The sequence below is a fragment of the Etheostoma spectabile genome, chromosome 7 (assembly GCF_008692095.1).
Source record: "Etheostoma spectabile isolate EspeVRDwgs_2016 chromosome 7, UIUC_Espe_1.0, whole genome shotgun sequence".
Lineage (NCBI taxonomy): Eukaryota > Metazoa > Chordata > Actinopteri > Perciformes > Percidae > Etheostoma > Etheostoma spectabile.
In genome coordinates, this window is record NC_045739.1 from 28,382,056 (window position 1) to 28,397,712 (window position 15,657).

The 15,657-nt window shown below is 37.9% G+C and overlaps 2 protein-coding genes across 3 annotated transcripts; one reads left to right on the forward strand and one right to left on the reverse strand.

The window, feature by feature from the left end:
* Window positions 1-559: 559 nt before the first annotated feature.
* nemp1 (nuclear envelope integral membrane protein 1) lies at window positions 560-9,206 on the forward strand. 2 transcript variants are annotated; one of them, XM_032520070.1, is made up of 10 exons: window positions 600-785; window positions 2,049-2,167; window positions 2,980-3,196; window positions 3,281-3,353; window positions 3,436-3,529; window positions 3,629-3,743; window positions 4,533-4,758; window positions 5,849-6,025; window positions 7,490-7,540; window positions 7,719-9,206. In XM_032520070.1, the coding sequence occupies exons 1-9, from the start codon at window positions 674-676 to the stop codon at window positions 7,494-7,496; spliced, it is 1,140 nt and encodes a 379-aa protein (XP_032375961.1). In that variant the 5' UTR covers window positions 600-673; the 3' UTR covers window positions 7,497-7,540; window positions 7,719-9,206. The 2 variants fall into 2 exon arrangements, with proteins under 2 accessions (XP_032375960.1, XP_032375961.1); XM_032520069.1 differs by lacking the exon at window positions 7,490-7,540 and having other exon boundaries at window positions 560-785.
* Window positions 9,207-10,692: 1,486 nt separating this feature from the next.
* Window positions 10,693-15,071, reverse strand: ormdl2 (ORMDL sphingolipid biosynthesis regulator 2). The gene is made up of 2 exons (XM_032520119.1): window positions 14,898-15,071; window positions 10,693-11,471 (listed from the first exon to the last, which is right to left on the reverse strand). Exons 1-2 carry the CDS (start codon window positions 15,044-15,046, stop codon window positions 11,336-11,338), a joined length of 285 nt encoding a protein of 94 aa, XP_032376010.1. The 5' UTR covers window positions 15,047-15,071; the 3' UTR covers window positions 10,693-11,335.
* Between the last annotated feature and the right edge of the window lie 586 nt (window positions 15,072-15,657).

A 15,657-nucleotide genomic window follows, 5' to 3' on the forward strand; every position in this document is an offset into this window, starting at 1 on the left:
GATGCATTTGAGCATTGAACGCATACCGACAATAACAACATCCAGTGTGAATCTGTGATTGGCTCAGGTAACTCAACCAGGCTGCCATAGGCCGAAGGAGCTCAAGAAAGCAAATGTAAAACTGCACATTAAACTGTCAAAATCAGAGGGAAAAGCAGAACTTGGAGGGAAATATCAAAACAATGGCAACAACATTGGGATAGTGTGGAAAAAAGGAGACACTTACATACAAAATGCATGAATGCAAAATAAAGAAGGAGGACTGAGAAACATTGGGGCTAACCGAAAAGAGCAAATCATTATCAGTAAATTAAGAATTAGTCATACCAGATTGAAAAGTAGGCCTACACTTTTTATAAAAAGGAAAGACCCAACTGGGCACAGCAGTGTGTGTGAGGAAAAGAAGACGCTGGAGTGCTGGTTTCAGGGTCATGTTTGCAGGGCTGCATAAGTTATCAAAAAAAGAGGAAACACATATTTACATATTTGAAAAGCACCGGATTAGAAAATTACAATGGAATGAAATAATAGATGACGAGTGATAACAGTAGGAGGCAGTAATGCAACGTGTGGGATGCCAACTGGTGTAAAACCCAAGAGAAGAAGAAGAAGAAGAAGAAGGCGGAAGGGGCGGGCAAAACCCAAGAGGAGGGAGGGAAATGGTGCTATCATCATGGCGGGATGCATGAAAATGATAAACAATTATACCTCTAAACGTGTTACATTAACGGTTTTTACGGTGCTGCTTGTATTTTTAGCTCACACCTCAGGACACCAGGATACGGGTAAGAAGCAGTGTTAGGTAGCAATAATACCTTAATTAGTATGATACGTATTTTAAACAAGTCTTTGCTCACGCTAACTCATGTTAGCTTGTGTTGGGCTTTTTTTTTTTTTGATGAAGTGAAACTGTAACGTTAAAGAAGTTATGCTAAGCTTTTCTTTTAGCCCGGTCACTGCTAGCTGTTCTCCAATTCTGTCTCTGTGTAGGGGAGATATTTATTTAGCTGTTATAGATTTGCTGAGAACAAATTTGGGACATTTTGCTCGAGCTCACAAGCCCGCCCCGCCCTCAGGTTATTCTAATCATGCTAATTAGAAAACCTGTGCGTCACTAAACGCACCAAACGAAATAAAAACAGTAATACGGACAGTAATAGTACAGACACATACATAACAATAAGTATATAAGACTAAAATAAGAATAGAATACAAAATAGAAATTAAACAAGACAAAAACTACCATGTAAATTGACATAAGTTAGTGTTAAAGTGACAGTAGTGTAATAGCAGATTGTGTGTTAACAGTGTACACTAAACTGATATGATTAAGTAGGGGTGCATAGTGTTTGTCTGTAATATAGAGATGTAAATTAATATGGAATATGATGCAAGGAAATATAAAACAATACAAAAACAACAATACAATAGTGGTGTGCAGATTCTGTGTTAACAGTGTGCACTAAACTGATGATATGATTAAGTAGTGGTGCATAGTGTTTGTCTGTAATATAGAGATGTAAATTAATATGGAATATGATGCAAGGAAATATAAAACAATACAAAAACAACAATACAATAGTGGTGTGCAGATTCTGTGTTAACAGTGTGCACTAAACTGATGATATGATTAAGTAGTGGTGCATAGTGTTTGTCTGTAATATAGAGATGTAAATTAATATGGAATATGATGCAAGGAAATATAAAACAATACAAAAAGAACAATACAATAGGGGTGTAATTACTCTAACTCTAAAGCATTAACTCATGGTTGAGTAGTAGTTGCTAAACAAACTGCAGTGCACAGCTGTTTTACTGTGAGTTACAGTCTTAAAAATGCACACTATTGCCAGTGTTCTTTTTTAATTACGTTAATTAAGACAACAGACATTCGTTCATGTCCAGGTTTCTGCTACAGTAAACAGTACAGTAAAGCACTTTGGATACCTGCTGGTAATTGTAAAGTGCAATATAAATAAATTTTGATTGATTGAAGTCATGTGATGCAATCTTAGTATTACATGCATGTCTCTGCTTTTAAACCGCAGGTAACAAACCAGTAATTGATCTTAAGGATGGAGAGGAGTACATCATGGTAGGCTCCAACAGGTTCTGTTACAAAAACTCTGTGGTGCCAACTTGGAGGCAAACCTGGACAAGAATTCAGGTAAGTTAATGTATGGCACTCACCTTTCTCAATCATGCTTGGGTATCTTGGGGTCAAATTTGACCAAATCTACAAAATGTGGTTTAAAGCTTAGATATGATCTGTGACATCAAGAAAAAGTATATGCCTCTGGGTTAAATTTGTTAGGGATATAGTGTCAACAGTTATTGTTAACAAGGGTTAAATCTGCGTATGTAGACTACACCACTGGGCCTACGTGGTGTACAAATAGCTTAAACACGTGATGCTAGACTTTAGTTGCCTTATCATTGTGGTTCCACAGTTCACAGGAAAGTTTAAACCTTCTGCTTTATATGTGTCATTAACCAACCCCACTCATACTTGTTCCAGTCAAATGAAAATGTTACTGCAAATTCAGTTCCTGAGCATGAGTTAAAGTTTAAACTCTTATTATAGGCCCATTAGGGTTTGCTCAGAGATGTGGGTCACTCAGTTATTTGATTTTTGATAAGCTTATGGCCAGTAAGCGGATAGGTATAGCTATAGTGAGACCAAATTGTTTACCTCCATTGGTCTCATTTATCTTCTCAGCATTGTTAGAACAAATGAGTTCCTAACTTATAGAGCATAATCAAGAGTTAGAAGAAAAACACTGCAAAAAAAAAATCCTATCTCACTGAATTGGTGGAAAATGGAAGAGTGCTGCGTTAACACTTTGTGTTAAATTTGCCAGGGATAGAGTGTCAACAGTTATTGTTAAGGAGGGTTAAATCATACTGCACTTTATTTTAACAATTCGTTATGGCGAAACTCAGTTTAATAGGTCTATAATAACTGAAGATTTCTGACAGATCAAAGTGTGGAGTTCCAACGTGTTTAAGGTGGAAACTGTGGAGGGGGAGGAGGAGTTGCGGGAGCTGGAACGATTCAGCGTCTGGAGCTGGTTTCAGAGCTTGTTACGTGAGCGGCACAATGAGACCACTATTAACATCAATCTGTTCAGCAAGGAGACGTGCTTCAAGATCGACCCTGCTGACAAAACAAAGTTCACTGTCAACCCCCTTCGTAGTAAGTTGAAAATAAATTGACACAATTAATTTGCTGGTTTTTGACCGATGTTACATGGTCAGCACAGGTTCTTTTCCCTTGCAGAGTTTGATATCTATCTGTTTTTGGTATTCCTCGCCGGAGCATTGTTGTTCATCTTTGCAGAATCACTCAGCAGGTAATTTTTCTTGCTCAAGTTACATTGTTAGGATTTAACAGGATTAAATACTATTATCTAATTTTTCCTCCCTTTGATGAAGGAGTCAAGCTTTCTTCTACTCTGCTGGTATGAGCACAGGCATGATCGCCTCTCTCATCATCCTCTTTTTTATTTTGGCACGCTTATTGCCAAAGGTATGGAATTTCTTTACTTTTAAATCCATGATTTTACAGGTTAACTCAATTTGTCCTCATGTCTAATTGTTGTACCCTTTGTGTTTGCTGTTACCTCAGAAAAGCCCTTTTTATGTCTTGATTGTTGGCGGCTGGTCGTTTTCTGTGTACGCCATCCAATTTGTCTGCAAGAACCTTGGTGTAATTCTGCGAGAACACTGGAACATCGCATTAGGTACATACCCTTTGTCAACACAAACTTCTGTTGTTTGACACATCAGACCAAAGCGAGAACCCTAATATAGCAATTTCAATAGAGATGGTCTGATGCCACTTTTTGCTTCTTGATTCTGATACTTGGAACGTGCATATCGGCCGATACGGAGTACTGATCCAGTACCAGTCCGTCATATATTTTATTATGTTTTAACAACTGTATTCTACTCTCCCTGTATGGATGTGACATGATTTCTATCTCCGTTGTCAGTCTGGCTCAGGTTAAAGTCTTTGTGAAACATGAACAAACACAACCTACAAACGCCACAGAACTTTCTTTTTTCATCCAGTTTGACAGACAGTTATAACGGAAAAAGAACATAATCTACTTTTAATGTAGAATTTCCTTAGGTTTAAAAAAAACAAATTTGCGTGGTATCAGATTGGTGCATATACTGCAGTTCCCAATACCAGCATTTTAGGCAATATTGGAGGCAATACCAATGCTGGTATCGGAACATCTCTAATATTAAATGGCTATTTTTTCAGACCAGTGAGTCGAGCATCCCCTTTGTTTGGTAACTTGAGAATCACCTTTGTTTTCTGTAGTATGTAATGCTTTAGTGTGCATGCTTAAATCTACATACAATACAGATACCCGCCCCACTTCAAGCCTTGTGATTCGTATCACCAGGGGAGAAAATACAATAAGTATGATAAGCTCTAGGCCCAAAAAAAAAGTCCAAAACACTGACTGTGTAAATAATAACACTCTAAGTCAATGTGTATGTTTTTGTGTTTTTGTCAGGTTATGTAGCAGTGGTGGGATTCATCACTTTTGCGGTGTGTTACCGTTACGGTCCTCTGGTGGATGAGAAGAGCATTAACATCTTGTCGTGGACGCTGCAGCTATTTGGTCTGCTCCTGATTTATTTAGGGATTCAAATCCAGCAAGTTGCCTTCTCCATCATCGTGGCAGCTGTGTTCTCCAAACATCTGGAGTACCCAGTCTCTCTGACACTTGCTGCTTTGAGGTGGGTGTTCACAAAGCTGCCAGAAGGTGGCGCAAAGGTACAGTAATATAGTTCCTGTTATGTCATGCAGTGTAATGCAGCTCTGTGGTAGTAAACAAAAGTTTATTTACACATTTATTACCAAGAGCACTCTTTTTTCTTTTTTTTTTTTATTGTACAGGAGTTTTTGATTTGATAATCTATACTATATTTAGTCATTTTTAGGAAAGTTTTGCATGATGTTTGCTTAGTTCTGAATAAGAAAAGATACACCTTTTATTAATAGCTCAAAAAATATAAACTATACAGAGCATTTTGACGTAATAAAGTGACAGTGGTGTGATTAATAGCAGAGTCTTAATATAATAAAATATAACTAACATATTGGCATCATATAGTAAAATATGGTACATAATAAAATGAGGGAAATGAGTATAAGGTGCAGTAGTGTAATAATATAGTATAGAATAACAATGTATTGTAAGGCTGCATGATATGAGGAAAATACATATAATGTTGACTATTGCAATAATAATCATCCTTGCAATAACCAAACAGATTTAAATCTACTCAGTTCTGTACTCAACAATTGTATTTTAAACAAATAAAAGGAAATCATTGCTAACAATTTATTAGAAGAAATTGAACATTGAATTAAATATAAGACACCCCTAATAAAGGAATAGTTTTTAAAGTGCAGTTTGTTTATATATTTTTTCCAACAAACAAAAAAAAGAATCCGAGTGTTCGCGAAATGTGGTAGCCTTTTGCGATATGTTTATTCAATCAGCTGACATTGCAGTGACAAAAAAAACACATATATAGTCAACAATATAATGTGTATATAGTGTAGTGCAGCAATATATCAAGAGTATAAGTATAGTGAGGCAATACACAGAATATAACAGTGAGTAAGTTGCTAAACTACGGAAGCTTACAGCAGTGAGATATATAATATATATATATATATATATATATATATTATATAATATATATATATATATATATATAAAAACACTATATGGCATTTTGCTTTTTCCATTTAGAACCAGTGGTCATATAATTTTTTTTAATTGGATTTTTCCTAATAACCTTTTGCTGTGTTGTGCAGGAGAATCAAAAGATACATTCACTGGAAGCCAGAGCCACGTCGCCTGTTGACTGAGGAGGAGTTTCAGAAGCAGGGAGAGGAAGAGACTTTGCGTGCTCTGGAAGAGCTGAGGAAGTACTGCAACAGCCCGGAGTTCAGCCCGTGGAAGACGGTGTCCAGGCTTCAGTCTCCGAAAAGGTGCTTATATGATATTCTGTTCCTAAGCATATCATTTACACAATAAAGTATACAATATTTGTTAAAACCCATGGCATCATTTAAGGTATGATTTAAAGCTCAGTCCCAGCCTTGGTTTAACAAAAACAAAAGACTGTTGATATGCTTCTTACCACATGGAGTCAAAGTAAACTTAATGTAGTGTTTTTTTTTTTGTTGTTTTTTTTTTACTGTGAAAGAGATGTAGGTTATCCCAAAATACTGATTCACAAAACGTTGGACCTTTTGGAAACGGTACAAGTGTATTTATGCTACATCAATTGAAATCCCAATTCCCCCCCTATCTCCTTTCAATGTGACTTCACATGCTGTTGCAACAACTAGTAACGTTAGGAAAACTACAACACCATGAATGCACTTTTTCCTAAACAAGGTAAAAACATAACTACTTAAGGTCAAAATCCGACGACGTGGATTCTTTGGCATGTAATGAGATATTCAGGACAACAAAACAACAGGAACACCGCGCACACGCCGTTTGGGCTTGTGAGCCGGCCAAAGAGTAGTAACGTTATATTTTGAGTGGTCGGCGAGCGCGAGACGATGAAATTGATCCCAGTAAGATTCTGGATGGAAATTTTACTTTTTAAAAGTTGCCAAATGTTCCATTGACGAGACCAATGTGATCTGTGTGGTGTCGTCGTGAACTGAGTGATCGCAGCACGTCCAGTCTGAAATACCACTCAATGGCCAAGCACACAGCTGATGCCAATTCTCTCTCCCCCCCGGCAAATTATTCTTTTCACCCTTTTATTGATGGACAGTGTTACATTGTGTGAGAGATTATTTGCTCCAAGTGAGAATGTTATGTGTGAAATTGAACACTACAGTAGGCTATATGCTGATGTTGTTTTCAATACAAAAAAAAAATAACATTTGCACAAAGCAAGCCGATCCACTTTTCCATGTTGATAAGAAAAAAAAAATTGGGACATTTAGAATAGATAAAAATGTGTGATTAATTGCGAGTTAACCATGACATTAATGCAATTAATCGCGATTAAATATTTGAATTATTTGACAGCACAGCAATGTTCATTGAGATGTCACAATAATCTTTTTTTAATCATGCTTTTATCTTACTTTGCCATTTATAAAGGACATCAGTGCACTGAATGTACTACTCTTGTAATTTTGCACGTTTGTACATTGCAAATTTTTATAGAAATAATTTATAATAGTCATTCCAATATCATCCTGTTGATCCCACATGTGAATTTCTGGTAGCATCAGTATGTTTGTAGACTAGTGTAGTTACCTTTTTAAGGGTTAATCTGTTACTGAAACGTATGATATGATGCGTTGGTTAAGACTGGCTTAATCATTAAAGTCTGAATGCGTATTGATACTGATTGATATGGAGATTTAATCTTTTTTGAGTTGTTGATAAAGAGGTAATTGGTGTTTTTATTTTTTTTTTAACAGTGATTGATTAACTATCTCTTGCAAGCTGTGTCTGCACATTTAAGATTTGAGGTATATGAATATGAATCTATCCAAAATAACGTTGTCTTTTACTGAAGTGTTGCCAAATGTCACCTTTAAGTTGTAAATATAAGTGTATGTGTTGGTATATAGGTATTTAAATACCAGTCATGGTTCACATATTGTGTAACACTGATGTTGTCACTGATGTTGTCACTTTAACCCACAGGTTTGCTGATTTCATTGAAGGGTCCCCTCACTTGATGTCAAATGAGGTGTCTGTCCACGCGCAGGAATACGGCTTTGGGGGATCTCTTTTTGAGGAGGATTTTTTTGACACCGATGACGACGAGGAAGACGACATTAAGCCTATGATGAGACCCGAGTGAGACACCACTGTGTTAAAAGGCGAATGAAAATAGAGACGATTATACTATTGCCTTTCAGAAAGGTGGCCGGAGAACCGCTCTCTGTGGCTTCTGTGCAAACGTCCCGACTACGGGATTGGGATTTCAGTCACAAGAGGCACCACGTACACAACAGGCAGAACAATGTGGCAAAGTAATGTAGTTTCCACGAATGTGCACTAAAGCCAGAACTCTCGTTTTTTTTTGTTTTTTATAAGGGAACAAAGGCTTCTGTTAAAATTGAGGTTACAAATACAGTGATGCTCTGTGACCGGGACCTTCTACTGGGAGGTCGAAGCAATTGAACTTTTTACTGCGTGATGGTAGTTTGTGTTGTCTTAAGCTTACGAAAAGGTTTTTACATTTTAGTTTTTGAAACATTAGCCTCCAAATGGGCTCACTCCAGCAAACTGTAATGAGGCCATCCAGATTGCATGTATATCCTACACCATGTGTTTAACGTTCTCACCTCTGAGCAGCAGCATGACGAGGGAGTCATCGTTACTCTAGCTTTCTGCTGAGGGAGGAAAAGTTTGGTCAAGTTTGTATTTCACCGTTTTCATTTTAATAGACATACTGTACATCAGAGGAAGTGCCCCCAAAGTATTTTGAATAAAACAAACATTTGAGCTCTGATGTGCATGCATTAGCATCATTGTAAAATAATATTAGGACTAAAATTTGGCAAGATGTTATGGCTTTGGTTAATGATTCAAAGCATTTGAAACCAAAAAGCTGGGGTTTTATTTTTCATAGTAGCGCATATAAAATTTCTTCAGTGGTGGAAAGGAACTACGTTCTTTACTTGAGCATTTCCATTTTATGCTTCTACTCCATTTTAGAGGGAAATATTGTACTTTTTACTCCATTACAATTATCTGACAACTGTAGTTTCTTTGCAGATTAAGGTTTTACACACAAAATTTTTGATCAATTTATAAAATATGGTGCCTTTTTTTTTTTTTTTTTAAACTACCCAACAGTGCTAAAGTAACTTTTCATCAATCAGATACAAGATATAATGCTAGTGATATCTGCTTTATATTCATCCAAAAGAATCCCACAAGGACCATTCTGCTACATGTTGACTACTTTTACTTCTGATACTTGAAGTACATTTCCTGCTAGTACTTCTGTAATTTTACCTTACTCTGCTATTTTCACTTTAGTAAAAGATCTGAATATTACTTTTCCATTGTAATTGGATTTTCCATATGGATTTTGAAGTTTTACTGGGTTCCTCTTTGCATCTATGGCTGCAACTTACTAATTAACTGAATTTTCTATTAATCGTTTAGTCTATAACATGTCAAATGTGTTAAAAAAATGCCCACAAGAAGCTGTTTTGTCAAAACGGGACATTGGACCATCCTTGTCCAAAAAACAGCTATTTAATGTACAATGGTATAAAACAGATCACCCTTGCATTTTAGAAGCTAAAAACTGTTGATTTGGGGCTTATTTGTTTAACTGACTTATTCAATGGTCAATATTGTTTTGGATCAATGTCCTATCACCTTAACAACTAGTCTAGATACCATTACAGAGAGCTTAATATAATGACCCGTGGGAGGAAGATAGACATGAATCTTTGGAATTTCCATTTTACAAACACAGGGCTGACCTGTATTAAACACTGCACTTGCAGATGCTGCATTTGATTAGAAGTGACACACCAAACAGTTTGAATCTGCGTTTGAAAAATGAATCATTCAAATCTAGCCATATGAAAGACATCCGTTTGCCTTTCAGTTATCTAGATTCCCAAATGAAACGGCATTTAACTTTATACCCTATTTTCTAAGAAGTTCACCTTTTGCAGCAAAGTAGAAATTTCTGACCTTTCTTATATCTTCACTCTCCCTCTGACATCTCCTTTGGTATATCTTTCCATGTAACGGTTTCAAAATGTTAAAATCAAAACAAAGTGATAAGTGGCATACACTGCATCTACAATAAACCGCATGTCTGCAGTAGATAACCAAAATTAGCTGTTTAACTGAGATAGCAAATGTAAATGTGCTGTATTTATATAGCGCTTTTCCAGTCTTAACAACTGCTCAAAGCGCTTTTACATCTACAGGAACCATTTACCATTCACACACATTCATACACTGTGGCCGGGGCTGCCGTACAAGGTGCCACCTGCTCACCAGATAAACATTCACACACATTCACACTCCAATGGGCAGCATCGGGGGCAACTCGGGGTTCAGTGTCTTGCCCAAGGACACTTCGACAATGACTGCAGGGGCGGGGATTGAACCACCAACCTTCCGATTGGCAGGCAACCGCTCTACCACTGAGCCACAGCCGCCCATCATTATCCTAAATCAGCTAGTTTTTTGTATATGTTGCAGGAACAAACATTTGAAGGTAGGAAACACCCCAATAACTGTTGCAAATTATTACACGTATGACAGCTAATACATCGGGCATTATTTGCATGTGTTTCCCAGGATCAGGTGGGCATACTCAACAGTAATCAAATTCACACGGTGTTGCATTTCCTATGACTTCCCTAAAACAATGCAAAACCAACAGAAAAACCTCAGTGCAATACAGATCTGACCACATTGGTGGACGGGGGTATCCCTTTGAGATCTGAGCATATTGCCCGCACTGTGACAACCCCCTCATGGTGGCTTCATGTAAAGCGTCTGTACTTCCCCACAGCTTACAAACTGGCCCACAAACAATCAATTGATTCTTACAAACCTACACACAAAAGGAGTTTGCCGTTTTTCGACTTGACCATGTGGAATAGAGATAAGACGACCACGTGTGCACACCGTGTAGCTCTCACTGCTCATTTTATAAGTGGGAAAAAACATCCCGATTTTTAAGAAAACAGTAAATTACATGATTATGTGTCCGATAGCCAGACTGCAGTGTTTATTGTAGGCGCGTAAATGCATGCTGCAGGTAAATCCATCATAGTAAATCAAGAAGAAAAGCATAAATGAAAACGGAAACGTGCCAGCTTCATTCGGAACATGAACCACGCTGTCACAATGAATTCATTCACATTTATGGCAACAGACAGAGAGTTTTACAGATGTGCAGCCAGTGCAGTTTGCAACAGAAATCATCTGAGACAGACAAGTAATGAATAAATGTCACATTCGAAAGCAGTGCAGTTCAAAATTTGCTCTTTCTTGAAGCCAAGGTGTCTGGCCTTTTGACGAACTTACAAAAGGAATGTCAGTAAAGAAATAAATGACTTTCATGAAACAGCAGCAGTGCATATACTATTTTTCTCAGGCATGCTGCAAGAGACAGCACAAACTGCAACTTTCATATATTACGCCACACAGTCTGTACAGTTAAGACAAATCCAAGTGGTTCTCTTCTTGTCAACCTCTAGACTTAAAATAGTTCAGCAGAAACAGAAAACTAGATGTCCAGTGTTTAAAAATCCAAAGCTCAGTCAGTTCTGTCAGTATTTGTTGATCCCAAATATCCGAACTCCGTGAAATTGAGGCAACTTTGGGAGGAGGACACTAAGGAGGGAGCTTGTGTTGATTAAGAAATGCGTGGGATCGTATTTTGTGTAGAAACTGGCAAGAATATACCTGCAGAGAGAGAGAGAGAGAGAATAGTGTCAATGTACACGACAAATGATGAGTTTCAAGTCGTCATCAAAAAGAAAAAAATACATTCCACAACACCTCACAGGTTGATATTTTATTCTGCAGAGCTTTTGGCCTGCATGATGAAGTAAGCCCAGGGCTATACGATTCACACTGCACTGCTACTAGCCGTGGGTTAAATGTCTGATGTAACACGTGTGGGAAATGAACTTTTCGACTGTAGATTTCGTCACTATGGGATAACCCCGCAACCTCAAAGCTAACCGTGCTCCGGAGCAGGGCCGGCAAGCCTGAGGCTAAAGTCGGGGACAGTCCACTTGGAATTTGCCAGGATTGCAACAGTGTGACTGCTGTCTTAGCCTGGGGCTAAGTGCAGCGTGAAAAGCCCTCTTGAAGTTTATCTCAATTTTGAAGGAATCAAAAATTTGACCATGCTGAGTAGGGGTGGGAATCACCAGACGCCTCCCAATACGATGTCATCACAGTACTTACGCCACGATACGATATATTTCCATTTATAACCTTTTTTCCAACTTCAAATTTTTCCCAATTTCAAATGATGTCCCCAAAAGGAAACTTTGTCAACATTTGTTTATCTAAAAAGATACATTTCTCTGTTTGTTTATGTCACTTCAATTTCATTGCTGCAAAACGGCAGACAAACTGACCAACACATAGTAAAAGATCGATATTAGGTACCCGTGTATAGATACAGTTTTTCCACTGAAAATACTGCGATACTATGCTGTATTGATTTTTTGCCCCCACCCCTACTGATGGTGATAAAAAAAGATTACAGGATCACCAAAACTAATACAGTTCATCCCATAGGGGAACATGAATGTCTGTACCAAGTTTAATGGCAATCCAACCAATAGCTGTCCAGACATGATGGCGCTTAAGGAATGGTCAGTGGATCACCAAAGTCATCGTATGACATTGCATGTCAATAAATCCAAACGTTGAGATATTTCAGTCTGGACCAAAGTGGTGGACCGACAGACACTGCCATTTGCAGAGCCATGCCACAAGCACAAGATCATATAATGAATCATCAAGTTGAGCTGCACAATTAAACGCAATTTTATTGAAATCGCAATATGGACTAGTGCTCTGGCTCTAGTGGCTGTAAGTCTGCACCAAGGCTGAATTTTGGGAAAGATAAAAGAGACTTCAGATACAGTATTAGGGGACCACTAAGGCCTAAATAAAAGAGACTTCAGATACAGTATTAGGGGACCACTAAGGTCTATATAAAAGAGACTTCAGATATGGTATTAGGGGACCACTAAGGTCTATACAGTCCCTGACAAAAGTCTTGTCGCTTATCTATTTTGTAGAAACACCTGCTATTAACCTGACTTTTAATTAATCACTTGGTGTAAGAAATAGCTCATATGAAAAGCTAAAACCCTCCCAAATGATGTTCATTGCACTGAAATAAATTAGTTTCACTGAAAAAAGATTTATAATTTAAACAAGACAGAAAGGTCAAATTTTGGCAAGACAAAAGTCTTGTCGCCTATACAGAAATTGAACAAATTTACTGCAAATAATAAAATATGTCAGCAAATTAAATAGTGGTGCTGTGAGATCCAAATGTAATATCGGACCAGGTCTTGTGGAGCTCTGCTGCAGTGGAAAATGGGCTGGCCTTGGATTTTTGAGCCAATAAACGGTCCTCTCGAGCAGTTGTCTTGCGGGGTCTGCCTGACCTGGGCTTGTCAAAAACGTCTCCAGTGTCTTCAAATGTTTTGACGCTGAGACACATTGAAGGTGTCTGCCACATCAGCAGTGGATCTGGTCTTCAGCCTCTTGATAATCAAAACTTTAGTCTCAGGGTGAATCTTAGGCATGTTTGCAGAGGTCTAGTTGCAGTTGATGTGAAGGTCTAGTGTACTGGGGTTGTTTTTATTCACACCTGAGACCTGATTGATCCATTATTAGTCACAGGTGAAGCTCATATGACAAGGCGACAACACTTATGTCTTTGCAAAATTTGACTCAATGGGCTTTACCAAGCTGTGAATATTAGAATACTTTTTGACAGTTTCGTTTTGCACTGAAACATTATTACAAAAGCTGTTGGGATTAAAATGAGCCATTTCTTGTAAATAAATCTTGATTAGAAATATATTTCAGCGGCACTTCAGGTCAATTTGCACACAAGCGACAAGACTTTTGTCAGGGACTGTATAAAAGAGACTTCAGATACAGTATTAGGGGACCACTAAGGTCTATATAAAAGAGACTTCAAATACAGTATTAGGGGACCACAACGGTCTATATAAAAGAGACTTCAGATACAGTATTAGGGGACCACCACGGTCTATATAAAAGAGACTTCAGATACAGTATTAGGGGACCACTAAGGCCTATATAAAAGAGACTTCAGATACAGTATTAGGGGACCACCACGGTCTATATAAAAGAGACTTCAGATACAGTATTAGGGGACCACTAAGGCCTATATAAAAGAGACTTCAGATACAGTTTTATTTATTGTTTTAAAATGAGTCAGCTGGAAGAATTAAATAGTCAACCAGAGACAACATTTTCAACCCAGTTGTGGCGCTATCATTAGCTTAAAAGCGCCCATATTATGATAATTTTCAGGTTCATAATTGTATTTTGATGTTGTACCAGAATAGGTTTACATGGTTGTCCTGAACATTGCTGGAGATCCTGTTTTCTCCCTGTGTGTTTAGGTTTTAGCTACAAAGTGAGACATCTCACTTGTTTTAGCTACAGAGTGAGACATCTCACTTCTATACTATCTCTGTTGGGAGTGGCACATGCTCAGTAGCTAGGTAAGATCCCATCAGCTAGATAACTCTTTCTCCAGCTTTGGTCAGTCCAAGGCAGGATTAGCTGGGAGACTTCTTCTAGACGAGGGCAACTTGTGGAATACCTGCAGAACAGGGACAGGAAGTAGTTCTTTTGGAGATTATGGTCAACTAGTGTGTGTTGTAGCAGTGTTTCGCCATTGAGAACGAGCTAGCATGCTAGTGCTAGCATGTGCTATGGTTAGCCACCTCGTCTGGGCTAGTGACGTAGAAAGCCATGCAGATTTTGAACAGCTCACCCGGAGACTGAAGGCAGAGGACATTCAGTTTTTTTTTCCAAGTTTGTATGCGTGGGGAAGCACCAGAGACACAAAATAACACCCCAAATCTCAGAAAAAGTGATTTTTTTTTCATAAAATGGGCACTTTAATTAATTGCTATCATAATAAATAAGTTGCGTGAGAATGGAAAGCTTGACAGGTAAGTTACCAGAAGACAGCCTAACAGCCTGAAGAACTTAGTCAAAAACATGTTTAACTACATGCTGATTTAGTCATCATATTGAAAGAGAAACTTCAAACCAAATGTCCAGCTCTGCGATAGACTTTCCAAACATACTTACAGAACAATTGGTGAGATAGTGAGGAATTTGCGAGAAGATGTGAACTGGACACCGTAGTCCATCTGTTCCCAGTGTGTGAGCAGACGAGCCTTGCCTTGGTCCGGTGTCTCAAAGGGAGTGCCCTTCACTGTGTGTAGGAACAAGTACATCACCTGCAGAGACAAGATGCAAAACTACTATCAGCCACAAAGACAGATGGCTTTCCGAAAAGATGCCTCATATACATATGTGCAGGCTTGCCACATATTTAATAATTTATAGATGCAGATGTTGCAATTCCAGTTATTTTAAACTGTTGATGATTAAGTGGTTTCGTAGTGAAGTAAGAAAGTAACAAAGTGAAAGTTACTCAGCTACATACATGATACAATTATCTTCTACAGTTTATGCCATCTTAATATCAGGTATAAATAATGATACATCATGTCAGAAGATTTTCTGGAGAATTAAACAAGTCTGTTTTTTGGCAAATCCAGTGAATTGACAAATTACATTGATGCATAAATCACATACACATCTACCATTTGAGAAATAGTATGACATTTTGGGAATATACTTTTTTGTTGAGAAGATCAATTCTCAATTGATCAATATCCCCTCTCATGACTGTTCAATACAAATGAAGCTGGACTTGGTTTGGTTGGCTTAACATCACTCTGTCCAAAGGTACAACAAATTTAGTGTACCAGCACCTCTTAAAAGGACAATTCCGGCACAAAATGAACCTAAAGGTGTGTACATGGGTATCGAGTCAACCGTT